Source organism: Melozone crissalis, unplaced genomic scaffold, assembly GCF_028551555.1.
Source record: "Melozone crissalis strain CALT ecotype California unplaced genomic scaffold, PUWL_Pcris_2 ptg000018l_1, whole genome shotgun sequence".
Taxonomy (NCBI): Eukaryota; Metazoa; Chordata; class Aves; order Passeriformes; family Passerellidae; genus Melozone; species Melozone crissalis.
In genome coordinates this window covers 4,960,201-4,975,124 of record NW_026535796.1, presented here as the reverse complement: position 1 = coordinate 4,975,124, position 14,924 = coordinate 4,960,201, and the positions used below count along the sequence as shown (strand labels likewise).

At 37.4% G+C, this 14,924-nt stretch overlaps 1 protein-coding gene across 6 annotated transcripts in view; it reads right to left on the bottom strand.

The window, feature by feature from the left end:
* Positions 1–779: 779 nt before the first annotated feature.
* Positions 780–14,924, bottom strand: part of IRAG1 (inositol 1,4,5-triphosphate receptor associated 1) — a 71,751-nt gene continuing 57,606 nt past the window's right edge. For 5 of the 6 annotated variants that reach the window (XM_054275481.1, XM_054275480.1, XM_054275486.1 and 2 more), the window contains 11 exons: positions 14,081–14,201; positions 13,219–13,249; positions 12,005–12,145; positions 9,842–9,973; positions 8,507–8,648; positions 7,769–7,818; positions 6,082–6,189; positions 4,819–4,886; positions 3,376–3,495; positions 2,627–2,758; positions 780–1,648 (listed from right to left, as the gene is read on the bottom strand). In XM_054275481.1, coding sequence (XP_054131456.1) covers positions 1,408–1,648; positions 2,627–2,758; positions 3,376–3,495; positions 4,819–4,886; positions 6,082–6,189; positions 7,769–7,818; positions 8,507–8,648; positions 9,842–9,973; positions 12,005–12,145; positions 13,219–13,249; positions 14,081–14,201 — 1,286 coding nt within the window. In that variant the 3' untranslated portion in view covers positions 780–1,407. The remainder of the gene's footprint in view (positions 1,649–2,626; positions 2,759–3,375; positions 3,496–4,818; positions 4,887–6,081; positions 6,190–7,768; positions 7,819–8,506; positions 8,649–9,841; positions 9,974–12,004; positions 12,146–13,218; positions 13,250–14,080; positions 14,202–14,924) is intronic. The other variant, XM_054275485.1, reaches the window with a different exon arrangement.

Genomic DNA, 14,924 nt, shown 5'->3' with positions numbered 1-14,924 from the left:
GCAGGACAGGAGTGCAATCAAGGGTCACACTGGATTTGCCATTGTGGCCATAGCTATGGAGAGACAAACATGCTTCACCTTCCCTCTGAAGTGGTGCTCAGCAGGTACAAATGGCACACCTCCACTGACACACATTTTGGACTCAGCCCTAAGTGCTGGGTTTTGTACAGGTAATGCCTTCACCATTTTCAAATTGCTTGTCCGAAAAATTCAGGCTTTCATATTCTTGTGTAAGAACTCACAACTCCCAAGTAGGAAGAACTGGCAAAAAATCTGGGCAAAAGATGAGTTCAGCTTTGGAAGTGTAACAGATCAGTTTTGGTCTTGGCATCAGATTCTGAAAATGAATTACTGAAAACACAGTGAGCTCTCCTAAGGCCTCACTGCCACCATGGCCTGATTCATGCAGGCACTGGTTGGGTTCTGGCTGCTCTCAGAGCTCTGCTCCTGCTGCAGATCTCAAAGAATGCCTATTCCAGTGTTTGCAGGAGGGCAGAGTCCACTTGCTGTGGTACAGAGGTTTGAAGATATTTGTTTTCATTTTCAATCAAGAATTGAAGATTGCTTCCCATGTCCAAGACTGTTGTGTTTTGGGCTTGGGTAGCTCATGGACCCTTCCAGGCAGCTACCACTTTTGGCTGCAACCAGTACTGACACTGAGCGGCATACGTTCATTTTTGGAAACTTTTATATATAGCAGAAGTTTCCAGACTCATTGGATTATTTCAGCTGTGCCACCTAGATCCCATTTTAAGTTCTGTTGAGTACCCCATTTAAAAAAAAATTGGTGGTCCCATTCTTAAAACATATCATAAAAAACATTTATGCATGTACTTAGCATTCCATTTAAATAATCATATAGATAATTCCTCTTATAAAATGACTTTAGCAGCAAGGCATTTGGTCTTAGAATATAATTATATTCTTCCATGGAAGTGCTTCTATTTCTGCCCAATAGTCATGAATATGGAAATGAATTAGCCTCTTAAAACCCAAAGGACTAAATGCAATTAGTACTTCAACAATCAACAGTAAATTCAGGAAATGCAAAGTAAAGCATTAACTGCAAATGTGGGTTTTATGATGGTCTTCAAAATGTCAATGTCCTGTGCAAATCATTCTTTTAAATGTCTTGCAGGTTGCTGATTACTGCCACAACCTTACCATGATTCAACACTACTTTATTTCTACGAGTCCTTGACAATAAGAGGACAGACAGGATTATTGATCAGATTGGCATCTTAGCAAGGAATGCTCACCATGGATCCCAAACCTGGTGGTGTGGAGTAACTCACTTGCCTAAGGGATCAGTGGAGCAGCCACAGGGATGACTAAGCACTACCTTTAAACACGCTGCTCTACTACACAAACTCACTCAGGGACCACAAGGGCGTGGCTGTCCCTCTGTTATTCCGCGCGTTGGGGCTGCCGGAATCCTGAGCTCCACCAGGAATACTGCTGGGCCGCAGAGCAGCTGGCCTTCCCTTCAGCTGCCTCTGACTTTTCATCACAGGAGTTGTAGGAGTGGTAGATTCCCAACACCACAGCAAAAATGACTATTGCAGCCACCACAAGCCACACCACGTTCCAGTGTTTGCACAGTTTGGGGTACAGGATATATAAATAATTAACGATGACTTCAAGTCTGCTGTAAAATGAAAAGAAAATTATTATATATTAATCAAATACAATATTTTCATCTTGAGCTTTTCATCTTGAGCTTTGAGTTTGGAAGATGCCATAGGTGGCGCCATCTTTTTTCCTTAGACAAACACCTTGTCAAAGAAGAATCAAACTGTAGAGTTCTTTTATGGAGAGCTGTACACTCAGATATTTCAACTCCAACTATTCCATATGAGTAATACTTGTGAGACAGCTGGGGATTGTAAACTTGACTCCTATTTCTCCCACCTGTCAGCTGGCAAATCTCAGAGCCTGGTATCATGCAAAATTCTGCACTGTTCATACCTTGATCAAGTAAATTAAACATTGGAATATGTGGTAAACATTTCTTTTCAAGAGTGTCGTGACTAATGAGATGGTTGCTCTCTGAAGGCGGCTGAAATCTCAAACCAACAGATGTTTATAGCTATAATGGTCATGGAATGGAAAGGAATTCTTCTGGATTAGGCAAGGATCCCTGCCTTAACCTGGGATTGGACATATTACTGGCTTTGGCCAGCATTCAATGCCTCTGTAATGTACAGACAGAGAGCACTGGGTGCAGATGGATGCAGTGTCTCTCCAGTGACAGGAATGACACCCAGCACCAGTTTGTGCTCCTGAGTTACAAACTTTATAAGGCAGTACATATTCACACAGGGATACATTTTGGCATCTAAGGAACTTTTATGGACCATTCTTTTACCTCAAATCAGAACCAAAGACCAGCAAGATGAAGCATCTCAATGTAAACATACAGCTTTAACTGAAATATCAAAATCAAAGGTTTTGTGTTTTGCAACTATCTTGTGTTAGAATATTACTTTCTGTGGAAATACTGTTATTTTAATATGCTTCCCCAGGAGGAAAACACGGCAAAAGGACAGGATAAAACACTTGCTTGGGTACCACAAGTAGAAAAAAGTGGCTTCTCTTGTATGGACATATTACACTCCTGTCTCACCTGCTTTTCAGGTTTTTTATCTCATCTTCATTTTCACTTTCTTCATGTTCCTCATGACTTTCTTTGGGTGTCTCTTCATCTTCTTCCTTCAGTTCCTGAAGTTCTTTGGCCTTCTTCAAGGCTTCCTGATATCTTTATCAGATAAAACATTTCCTTCTTAGCATAGGATGTATAAGCATGATCTTATTTAATGAAAAATTAGCTTTATGTTTTGTTACATGTAATAAAACACAAGTAGAAGTGTTGCAGCACCTGAATAAGAGTAAAAATTAGCTGAAGGCCATGAGTAAGGCACACAGACAGCCACTCTTCCTGAACAGAGGATTGTATTAGAGCTGATACCAAATTTATCACTTTGAACAAAAAAGGAGGTTGTTCTCCACAGAGAACAATTTCTGTCTATTGTAAAGGAGCCAGTAAACATTTCTCTATAGCTCTTCATCACTTTGAATACCCTCTAGATACTTCTTTTTTCCTGGAGAATAAATGCAATTCAGTGCTAAAGTCAGATGGCATGCTGGATTCTGCAGGAGAGGATCAAAATTTGTCTCACTCTTCACATAATGCAAAATTCTTTGCTCGACATTCAGAAACAGATCCCAAAGTTTTTAATTGCCCCAAAACATGCTCTGTGAAGTATTTTGTGAGATCAACAACATAACGACTGTATTTAAAATTAAATTTTTAAAACCTATGTCCTCATGTGGTAGCACATATTTACAGGTTTAGTTCACAACAGGTATTCCCACCCCTTGTTATATGCTTCCTCTTCTATCTTGGCTTTAGTTTCAGGACTGATCTCTTCCAACCCACTCTGTGTCAGCACAGGAGTTGAGGTTTCACAGTCAGGTTCTCCATTTGACTTCCCACTGCCAAGACAAAAGAAGCAGACAGATAGAAAATAACATCAGGGAAATGTGTTGTATTTGGAGTATGCTGCAATTTTGTGAGTCATGATTTGTCTTTTTTAATGTACATCGGAGAAATGAAATGTCTCTCAAAAGAAAAAAATGGAACACAAGAAAAATATTTGTTTCAGGATGTTGTGATTTAAGAACAGTAATTATTATGTTTCTAAGGTAAGAAAACTATCATTTTTATTCTTCTTTAAAAAAGAAAAGAACCTTTCTTACCTGGCTCATCCATGACATTTACTTGCTATTCATGAAAACATTTCCCTCAACTTTCTAAAACTCATCTTAGAAATTGTAACCTGCCACATAAGAGGAACATAACAGAAGTAATGTCAAATACCAATTCAACAAAACATTGTTTTTGTTTGCCTTTAATGTATTCTCCTGTGCTGACTTTCCAGAACTTTCCTCAAGTAAATTTTGGAGCATTTAGCCTGAAGATAAGTTGGTTTATATTGCTGTCTTCCTGCAGTGATCTCCTGTCATTTATTTTATCTGGGACAGAAAGTTTAAGTGATTGAGACATGGCAGATCTATCAAAGTCAAGGTTTAATGAGCTCAACAATGGATCCCATTCCAACTTCTGGAATCTCACCCTTTTCACAGGCCTTGTTTTCCTGGCACTAAAATAGTTCAATCTGATAGACACAATCTGTGGGCAATGGATTTTCTCTCAAGTCATATTAACAATAAACATTATTTTCACTTGGACTTTAAACAAACCATGAGTATAAGCTGGAAGTGCTTAAACACACAAAACTGTGCTGGTCTGGGTAATTCTACACTACCAGACCAGCTGGCCCATGCCCACACACTTAGGCTCAAACTTGAATTTCAAGTTCTGCCTCTGTTACTTGGTAACATGATTTGTTTTCCTAGGTGTGAAATATTGATAAGGTTTTTTTGGTTGCTGTATTTTCTCACAGAAATTCTGTGCAGTTTCAAAAGTAGTCTACATCTTGCAGAGTTCTTTTGAATAGTAGCAGCCAGTGCTGTAGTTTCCCATTTTTGTTTTCTCAGTTGTTGCATACTTACATTCTTAGTGAAGCACAAGGTAAAACAAGGACATAAGATCAATTTTGTCCTGCCTCAGCACTAATCTAAAATACATGAAATTCAATATTTTGTAGTCATGTACACGTTGAAAGCTTTTAATTTGCATGTTTAAAGCATTCTGACGAGTAGTAGGAATATCACAGTATTTCAAAATATGATTCTTTAAATTATCATTTAGTATTATCATTTAATAGTTACTGAGATGCCCTAGACAAAACTCACTTTTCTAGAAGTGCTGGCAGAGCAGGAGTAGATGTTAGGCTGCTCCTTCCATTACTGGGTGATTCAGACTGTAAGTAAAGCATAGCAATAAATGTTACATTCATCAATTAGTTAACATTCATGACTAAATAATTTAATACCAATTAAAATTTATTAATTAATTTCAAATGAGTGTTCAATAAAATAACAAAGGCAGTGTGCTGCTTAGGTTTCCTTCCCATATTCATAAGCACAGTATCTTTAATGTGGTGCTTCCACATTGCTCCAATTAACCAGAGCAAACAAAGGACTTGAACACTAAGAATTTTCTGACATTTCCTTCTACCCTGTTTATTTTTCCCCAGAAAATGTTCTCCTTCATATATTGATCACTGAACAGTAAAATTATTCTCTTGCTCCTCTCCTATTATCCTAAGAAGATGCATTTATTAGCTGAGTTTTTAATGGGAAATTTTAAACAAAAATAATTCATAATAAATCATGGCAAACAAACAGACTGGGTACCTGAAGCAATTGACTCGGAGTACATAATAAATAAATTGCAGAAACAGATGCTTTTCTTACAAGTAAAATAGATAAATAGATTTAGCTTCTCAGCAAAACCCTCATTTAAATAACCCTATATTTTAACAGAAAACTCCATAACTTTAATTGCCTCATCTTAGCTCATCTCTGAACAGTGAGTATGTCTTGCAGGTTTTCTCCAAAGCATTTGTATGGATTTATTACGTTCAGATTAGAGTTTCATTTAATTTATTAAAGTTTAACAAAAAAAAATTCAATATAGAGGCTGATGGCTCCAGTGATCCCAGATCATCACAGAACCTCTAAATTGCTACCACATACATTTCTGTACATTAATTACATTTATTGCTGTTCAGTGGATTTTTGGCAATGAAGAGCAGCAGTCCAGCTGTGATCTGTGGCTTCTGGTTGAAATTTCTCTTCTACAGTGTACAGCTATTTTCATTATTTCTTTCCTGTGTGTTACTTCAGATTAAAAGGCAAATTGCCTCACCAATGCCCAGTGCCTGTGGATCAGCAGTCTGCCCTATTCAGCTCTTCCCAAAGGGAATAATTCATGGAGGTAGATTGCAATATCCCCTTACACAATAGGAATTACCTCTGTCCATCCCCTTCAAGATGGAGTCAAAACAAGTTAAATCAATGAAAAAGCTTTCATTCTACAGTAACTATGGCTTGCCCCTATGCAAAAATAGTTTAGACAAAAACTGGTAACTTTAAAATGTGGGTTTTACTTACCAGGGATGGCATAGTAGGTATAGGTGAAGCTGTTGGTGACTGACCAGGAATGTTCAAGGAGTTAAATTTAGGAACAACAGCAACACTGACTCTCCTTCGAGGCATATTCTGGGAGAAACAACAATTATTTTTTCTACCATACAACAAGACAGAATGAAGAAAAATTCTGTGGGTTAATTAGTGGGGCAAAGATGTAGGTCAGTGTCTCCTTTGGGAAAAGGAGAGTTGGGAGGAAAAGTAAAATAAAAGGTCATGGTTTTTCCCAGAAATTCATCTTGTACTGCCTGGTATGGCAAGTGCTTAATGTGAAATGAGATGTGACACAGAGATGCTGCTCTTTTCCCTCCATACTGAAAGCCCAGTTTAAATCACACAACAGAAATGTTCTGAGTTTATATTGTCAGCTCTTATCATAGGCCTTTATCTTTGATAAGCAGATGCATAATGATACTGGGGAAAGTGCCAGTGTCACAATGACTGGAAATGCTGAAGTCACACATGAAACTCTTATCTTGCTATGTACCTATTATGATATACTGTACCCAGTATGATATATTATTTACATGTAAACATATTAATTATAATTTGCTGAAACAAAAACATTCATTCCTTCCACAGAAGATCAGCCCCTTCTCCCCACCCCTGAATTGTTAGATAGCATCATGCAACACTGCTTATATTTCCCAAAGACCATAAAAATTCTCTTATGCCAAACACCTGCTAATTGCAACAATATATTCTAGCTCAAGTACAGATTATGTAACATTTTGCTGTCATTTGGTAAGTAGCCAAATGATTAATCCTATAAAATCTATGTAAAATCTATGCTTCCAGCTAAGTAAAAACATCAAAACACTTATAGCATCTAACAGGTTTGTTTTAGTGCATATCCAAACACTTCTAAGATTCTGTTCTTTAGACAACTTTACAGCAAAGGAGTGAACACAGCTTTAGTGAATATTAAGGAGTCACTCCATGATTCTGGTTCTAGACAAAACCAACCGTACCTATTAATTAATTACAGTTTCATTTAATTTACTCCTGAAAAAATACTTTGGGAAGTCTGCAGCCATGGTAGGAAGTCCATTCTAGTGTTTGGCTTCTTTTTTGTCTCCTCTTTATTATTTGGACTCATCCCTGTTAAATTTAGTCTTTTTTTGAGACTGCTGGTTCAACCTATGGGGTTTTCATTCTGAAATCCCATTTTGCCCTCTGCATGCTCTGTGCTCTAATTTTTTATACACAACACTCAGAGGTGGCAGGAATAAATTTAACCTAAAGAACTACAATCCAATCAAATAAAAATATTAAAATTAAAATAAACAGTGGAGTGAGTATAATGCACCTGGTCACCAAATTTCATAATGGTCATACTGGGACTCATGCCTCCCAAATCACTGGTTGTTTTAGCAAGCTTTGTGATAGAGTTGATCTCCAACACTTGGAAGTTTTGCAGAAATAAAACACTAGAGTTTCACATCAGGCACTACCATTATTGCACAAAGCCATACTAAGTCATGTATCCAAAATTGCAAAGCACATGCAATAAATTGCATAAACATTATTGAGAATTTACCAGCACTGTTTGACCACAGCCTAAAGAACTGAGAATAGACAAAGAACTGAGTACACAGACAAAGAAATTTCACTACATCAAATGTTAGTTTTCTTTATATTGCAGAAATACCTTTCCAACAGTGAGAGACATGGATCTAGATGAACGAGGAACTCCATCTTCTGCGCAGAAACAAAGATAAAGAACAGTCTCAGACTATGTGAGTATCTCTAAACAATATTAATAGAGCCCTTGCTTATATTTCAAACTCAGATACAGTATATTTACACAGAGTCTGTAAGTGACCATGTATTTATTGTCATACAGTATTGTCATACAGCTTCTCAATTGTCTTGTCTTCTCAATTACACCTGCACAAGAAATTTGAAATAATTGCAAATAACCAAATCAGTACTACTTTCACTGAATCAGGCAAAAATCCCACTGTATGTATATGTATTGGCCTCCATATACAAGTTATTGCAAAGGAAAATCCTCATATTTCAGTTTCCAGCAAAGGAAAGAAGAGGTTGTAAAAAGAAAAGTGTTTTTAATAATGAAATTTTGCCCTCATCTGGACCTAAAAGGTAGTTGCATTAAAATTGTGCAGAGTAGATGGATTTGCAAGAGGCCATGAGAAAATATGATTGGATCTCATCAGAATTTGTTAAGTGATAGTGAATTCAAATTACTAAACTATAGCAGTAAGTATGGCTCATATGAAACATCTTATTTCTTTAACTTTTGAAAATCTACTCCTGTAGATCAGAACTTCATGAACAGGCTTCACAATACTTTAAATCATTAATAGCACCAATATCTCTCTGAATTGGAAGCAAGACAAATCCCTAAATTTTTATTTTTCTTTACCAGATGCACCATAGGTTCTGCTAGAATTCTGATTGGCAAGTTTCTTGAACTCCATCAGTTCAGCATGATCCTTTTCATATGTCCTTTTCAGATTTTCCACATACTGCATCATTACTTCTGTTGCCTTTGACATACGCTTCTCCTAAGGAAGAAAAGAGGGAAATATCCAGGTAACCTCTACACATCTCCAACAAATCATTTGCCTCCATATGTATGCTCCATGTCAGGGCTAAATCTGGAGCTGTTGTTCTTAAGAAAATATTGGTGCCTCCGTGACTGAAAATTCCTAAGATAGAAGAAAATGCCAATTCACATGCATTTCACAGAATATAATAGCTGATGTTGTCATATATTCATAGGCACAGAGGCAGGGTATATCTGATTACTTATGTGTTATAACACATTTGTTTTCAAACCCTCAAAAGTCTTCGTCACTGGCATCAATCTGGTTACTTTAGAGGGCAGAGGGAACATTCTTAAATCTGGGTGGGTATTGATGTGTTGTTATTTATACTCATTCTGTTCTCTTTGTAATTGACTAAGCTATTGCCAAAGACAAGTGACTGAATTAGATGAGTTTTTTGACCCAGATAAGTTTTCTTTTTTTTTCCCCTTAATATTTTTATTATGTGCTGCACTGATTTGAAATTAGTTTCTTGTGATGCATCTGTCATTCTGAATAAAATATATGTATGGAGAGAGTCCCTGTAAGATCTATGTATTAGATAAAGACAGCCGAGAGCTGTGACAGCCTGAGAGCTGGGACTATACGTGTATTGTAATTGTATAATTGTTAAAAGAAAAAGGGGGAAATATGGAGAGAGTCCCTGTAAGATCTATGTATTAGATAAGTGGGTCCTAGTTACTCCAAACGAGCTACAGCTGCAAAGTCCTTAGTTGGGCAGCAGCTGTAGCTTGTGAAGGTAACTGGACTAAAAAGGGGTGGGTCAAGAGCCCAGGAGGAACCCCTGAGAAGACACGAAGAACAGCTTGGTAGAAAACCAGCAAAACAACAGCATGGGACTTGAGAAATGTGAAATAACAACAAGATAACAACATGTATGTTTCTGTTGCACAGACAATAAATAGCTTAATGGACAATCTTCTGTTGGAATTCTATTTCCAGGCTGTAGGGGTGTGTTACCTGACACTACAACTGTAAGAATCCATGTCTGGACAGGCTGTAGAGGTCCAATTCGGCTAGCTCATTCAATACAACATACAACAGATGTCTTTAATCTGTCAAAATGGCAAATAAAATATAACCTCTAGCCCAGGCTGGCAAAGAGAGCACCTGTGGATCCAGGATAGAGTAAAACACCAGGATGCCCTCACCTGGCGAACGGCTCCGACCATCTCGGCGCGGCTGGAGAGCCGGGCAGCCAAACGCCGCAGCACTGCGATGTCCTCCAGGAGCCTCTGGTACGCTTCCCTGTGCTCATAGTGGTGCCACAGGTGAGCTGAAGACTGAAGCAAAAATACAGCAGCTCTATCAGCATGGTTTTAGTTCGAATGGAATGGCCAGAGCCTCAAAATGGGGTAGAAATGTCCAGGGAGAACTCCTCATGGAGAGATTAGCCCCAGATGGGTGCCAGCACTGCCACCACACCCAGCTCACAGTGCTGCTGCTGCCCTGGTGCTTCACTGCAAGCTGCAGGAGCACAGTTTGAGCAGTTAGAGAGGGCTCAGCACATTTCTGATACTTCCCTTCTGAAATCTATAGTGAAACATGCTCTGCCACCTGCAAACTCTACAAATGCTAAGTTCATTTCAACTAGCACTTAAAAATGATTGCTGAGGGACAAAGGACATTTTAATTTTCTGGGCACAAGTATTAAGAAGGCCACATTTCACTTCCATGATACTTCACTTATTTGGAAAATAAGACAGTTTCAAGAATTGCAATGCTACCTTGATAATAAATTGCAACCAAAATTTGACTGCAAGAACAAAAAAGAAATAAGGGAATATGTTTAGGAAAAATCATGCACAGAATTTCAGAGTTTCCTTTTCTTTCTTGACAACTGTAACCTCCTTATTTTCTCCAAAACATTGGAAATTCATGTAGATCAGCTTTTTCTTGAAATTAGGTTTCTGAATAACACATCAATTATCACAAGACTGATTAAAAAAATCAGAAAGACTGGTAAAACTGTCACTGAGCCATAAAATATGTGCCAGTCCTACAGAAATGAAGATAACCTCTCAATGAGATTGGAACAACTCTAGGTCTAGCATGATAGAGATTTTACAGAAGCCATCACTGCTTTTAATTGCTTCTTAGTTTATTCCATTGTCCAGAACAAAAGCTTTTATAGGGAAGGCAGTTTCCACTTTGTTATAAATTATGTAAAAAACCTTGTAAAAGCCAGACTGTAGCGTGTGAACTGCTCAAAGGAAGAAAATTCTAATCACATTTGTCCCATGCTGGCAACATGAACCTTGGTGCCTAATTAGAGATTCTTGACAGAAATCCATGGCAAATCTAACAGCCTTGTTTCAGTCTGAAAACCCTGAGATTTAATAGGCTGTTTCTGCTTGCTCTTTACACAGGGAACAGAGGGAAGAGCAGCAAAATATTCTCAGCATATTTTTTTTACAGAAACAATAATTTGAAAATGGAGATTTGGAATTCCAGATGAAAAGATGTGACCACAAGCTTTCTTTAACTGTATATTGTCTTACCTGATGATATTCTTGATAAGTATATAGGAGAATCACATGTTCTCCTCACTATTCTCATAAGAACGGCAGCACCTCCCTGCAATAATGCAGGCTGGGCCTAAGGCTATTTCATTTATCAGCCTGGTGTGTAACCATCCCTCCCTTTGCACACAAAGACACGCACAGCACTTCAGTTGACACATTGAAGCAAATTTTTTGTTATTCCAGTTAGAAAACCTAGAGAAAGCTGGCAAGAAGGACTGAAACTACTGCTGTAAAGGGACACCAGGAACAGCTGGAATCAAAGTGTACTCAGGCCTAGAACCTGAGCCTGAGATTGTACCTATTCCCTAAGTATTCCTTGCTGTTTCCTTTCACACAGCCTGCCTTCTAGTATCTGCAGTTAAGAGGCCTTTCAAGTTACAGATCTCAGGATTCAAGTTTCAAATAATTTTGGTATCTTTCATATCTGGACACTTCAAATTTACTGGTAAAGAATGTCTTGCTCAGGAGAGCATGGATCAGTGCTCCAACTGCAGTTCTGGATGCTCTTAGCTATGTCACAGGCTTATTTCAAGAACTGAACAGCAAATTCCTAGTATTTATTCCTGAAATCTGCTAGACCAGGGAAACATGCCCTAGGCATTTCCAGCAATGCTGGCCCACTCTGGCAGAATATGCCCTCACTCAGAGTAGTAGGCAGCTCATCGCAAGACGTCTGAGCAGCAGAAAATGAAGTTTTGGGGCTGAATTTACAAGTCAAACACATTTGTGATGTTTGTGCACTTTCAGGTACACTACAGTTCAGGAAAAGAATTCCCACAGTTTCCTTACCGTAATGGCTGCTTTAAAGTTTTCCAGTTCCTTCTCGGCATTCTCTTCAGTAAGATTTCTCTCTCTCTCTGCCTGCTGAATTCTAGATTCCAATGTATAACTATCATTTCTAAAGGCCAAGGAGAGTTGTACAAATACATTCTGTTTGGATTAAAAAAAAAGACATTTTCCAATAAGTCTCACAGTAATATAATTTTCAATAACAACTTATGAATAAAGTATATGTTTAACACACTTTGCTGCTTAAATAAGTATTGCTTCAGAAAATTGAAATTATTTTAAAATTTGTTTTCCTTGAAAAATCACTTCTATTTATTTCCACTGAAATAGGAATAAATGTGTTGCTGCCTCTTTTCCTGAATGTTTTTCTGGGAGCTCTGTAGGGCAGAGACAACATGAAGGAAGCAGCCTACCAGAAGCACCAGAATCACAAAGGATCTGTTTTCTAGCTGGACTTCCTCCAAGGGTCCCCAAGGTTTTTAAACAGATAGTCTGTGCAGAGGAAGTCCAGGGATGAGCTCACCATGAGCATTGTTTTATCTAAGGGATAAACACCTACCCTGGAAGCATTAACATTTTTATTCTCTTGCATCCTGCTTTTAAAGATTATTTCCTTCTTTACCAGAGTTTACTAGTTTCTTAGGATTAATACTTTGCAAAGCATAAGGCACCAACAGCTCCAGTAGATTGCAGTGTTGTAAAAAAAGATCTTTTTCTTGACTGGTTTGTGATTTAAAAAATCCAAGAAACAAATGCTACAAGCTAAAGAGAGACCTGCAAACAAAATTATTGTCTTGAACTGAGAAAGCAAGAATTATGTCAACTAACAGCAGGATATTATTAAAAAATGCCACAAAGTTCATATTAGCTATTAAAAATGCAATTTAAACTGCTGAGTTCTGGTCTTATTTAATCTCAATTTTTTTTTACTACTTTAGAATATTAAAACTATTTCCAAAGTGAATTAATATTTTATTATGAACAACACAAACAAATGTTTTTCTTACTCCTACTCTGTTGTTTTACAATTTCTATTGCTCACATTTCACAAAATTGTTATCTTGATGGAGTTCAATGTGTTTTGTTATTGGTGTTTTTTTAATAAGAAATATACTTTGGGGAAAAATCACCCCATTACCTCATTCTAATAACCACACTTTGACTTAAAATAATCACTCAAAATTGGAACACGTCTGAAATAATAGCATGCTTACCTCAACTTCTTTTTCAGTGAGTGGTGGGGAGCTAGAAAAAAGTAAAAAATTACACATTTTAATGAGTTTTTTCCTCTAAAAACAAAGCTATTCTAATACTTAATTGAACAACAAAATTGTTTGAATTTGCAGAGTTTTCCACTACTTTTCTGTATTGATTACAATCAAGCAATGATCTCTCAGAAGTTCTTCACTTCATTTATATAAAATAATGTACCTAACAATTCCTTCACCATAAATGTTAAATATTTATTTCACCTGCACAGAGAATCCTTATTGACAGCTCAGAAAACTGAAGGCTCTGGCTGTTTTGGTACATAACCATGTGGCTGAATGGAGGAATCATTTTTGGCTGAATAAGTTTGGGATTGTTTTAATGTCTCAGAAAGTCCAAATCAGTGAATTCACAAGTGAGTCCTTCAACTACATTTGCAAAATACACTCAGTTTCCCTAAAAAATAGTCAACTGCAGAAAAACTGCAGAACTCTTACATGCCCAAATTCTACCATTGGAAAGCATCATCTGGCCTGATTATTTTCATGGGGGTGAGAAATAATATTTTCAATATGAGTACATATCTGCAACAGCAGTCCTGGAAATCGGGAGTGGAAAAATCTGTATAAAAATCTACCTGTAGCATGCAATTAAGGTTTAAGACTTTTTATGTAGAACTCAAAGTAATTTTTTAAAGTTGGCCAGTTACTGGAAGCTGGTGCATTCCCCAGAATTTTTCAGTAAATCTGTGTTGCACATTTTAAGATTCAATAATTTATCTCCCTATGAATGAATGGAGAGAAATTGGCTGGAGACCATTAGTGTGCCTTCTCCTGGATGATGTTTCCACTTCTAATGAGCTTTTACCTTCCTGGAAGTGATTTGTGCACTCTCAGTTTTCGCAGCAATACATCAGGAATGCTGGGCATGACATCAGAGCTGCTCTTTGTCTCTTCCTCTTCAGTGGGGGAAGGCAGAGGTGAAGGGCCTAAAGACATTTTCAGATCAAAAAAAATTATGTTACTTGAAAAGTCACACATTCTTTTCTGGAATATTTTAGCTGAGATTTTGTAAAGTCATTTTCTAAGGCTTTAAATGCCACCTGCCAGGATGAAGTGTAGTGTAATGTACCATACTACAGATTTTGTACACCATTTATTGTTATAAATTACATCAGGTACCTGTTTGCACTGTATGTCAATTGAAACAGGATATAAAGGTTATACTTACATTCTCTGATTCTGTCACTTTCATAAGGACCAAGACATGGCTAACACTTCTTTAAAATTCTTGTTACTTAGCTTCTGTATTTTAATTTTATTTAATTTCACATGTATTAGCTCCCTTATCTCCTACTGTCTTACCAGAATTTCATTAAGGAATCTCCTGTAGGAAAGGCAGATTCCCCAGCCTGAATCTCAGACTTGGGAAGGAATCTTTGAACAGTTCTCCTGTTCATAAGTTTAACAGAAGGATTCTTAGACTTGCCATGTAATTAGTGTGTCAATCTGGAGAGCATTAACATGAAAGATGGAACGGAAGGAGAGATTCTTTCCAGCTACATTTCAGTTTTGTGCATTTGCTTTATATTAAAAAAATTCCAGTATTTACTTAAAAACAGTCACATGTATCCCCATAAAATCCAGCCTGACACCAGAATTAATCCATTCCACTTAGCTGTGTAGATGCAGACTTGTGTTTACTCAGAAGG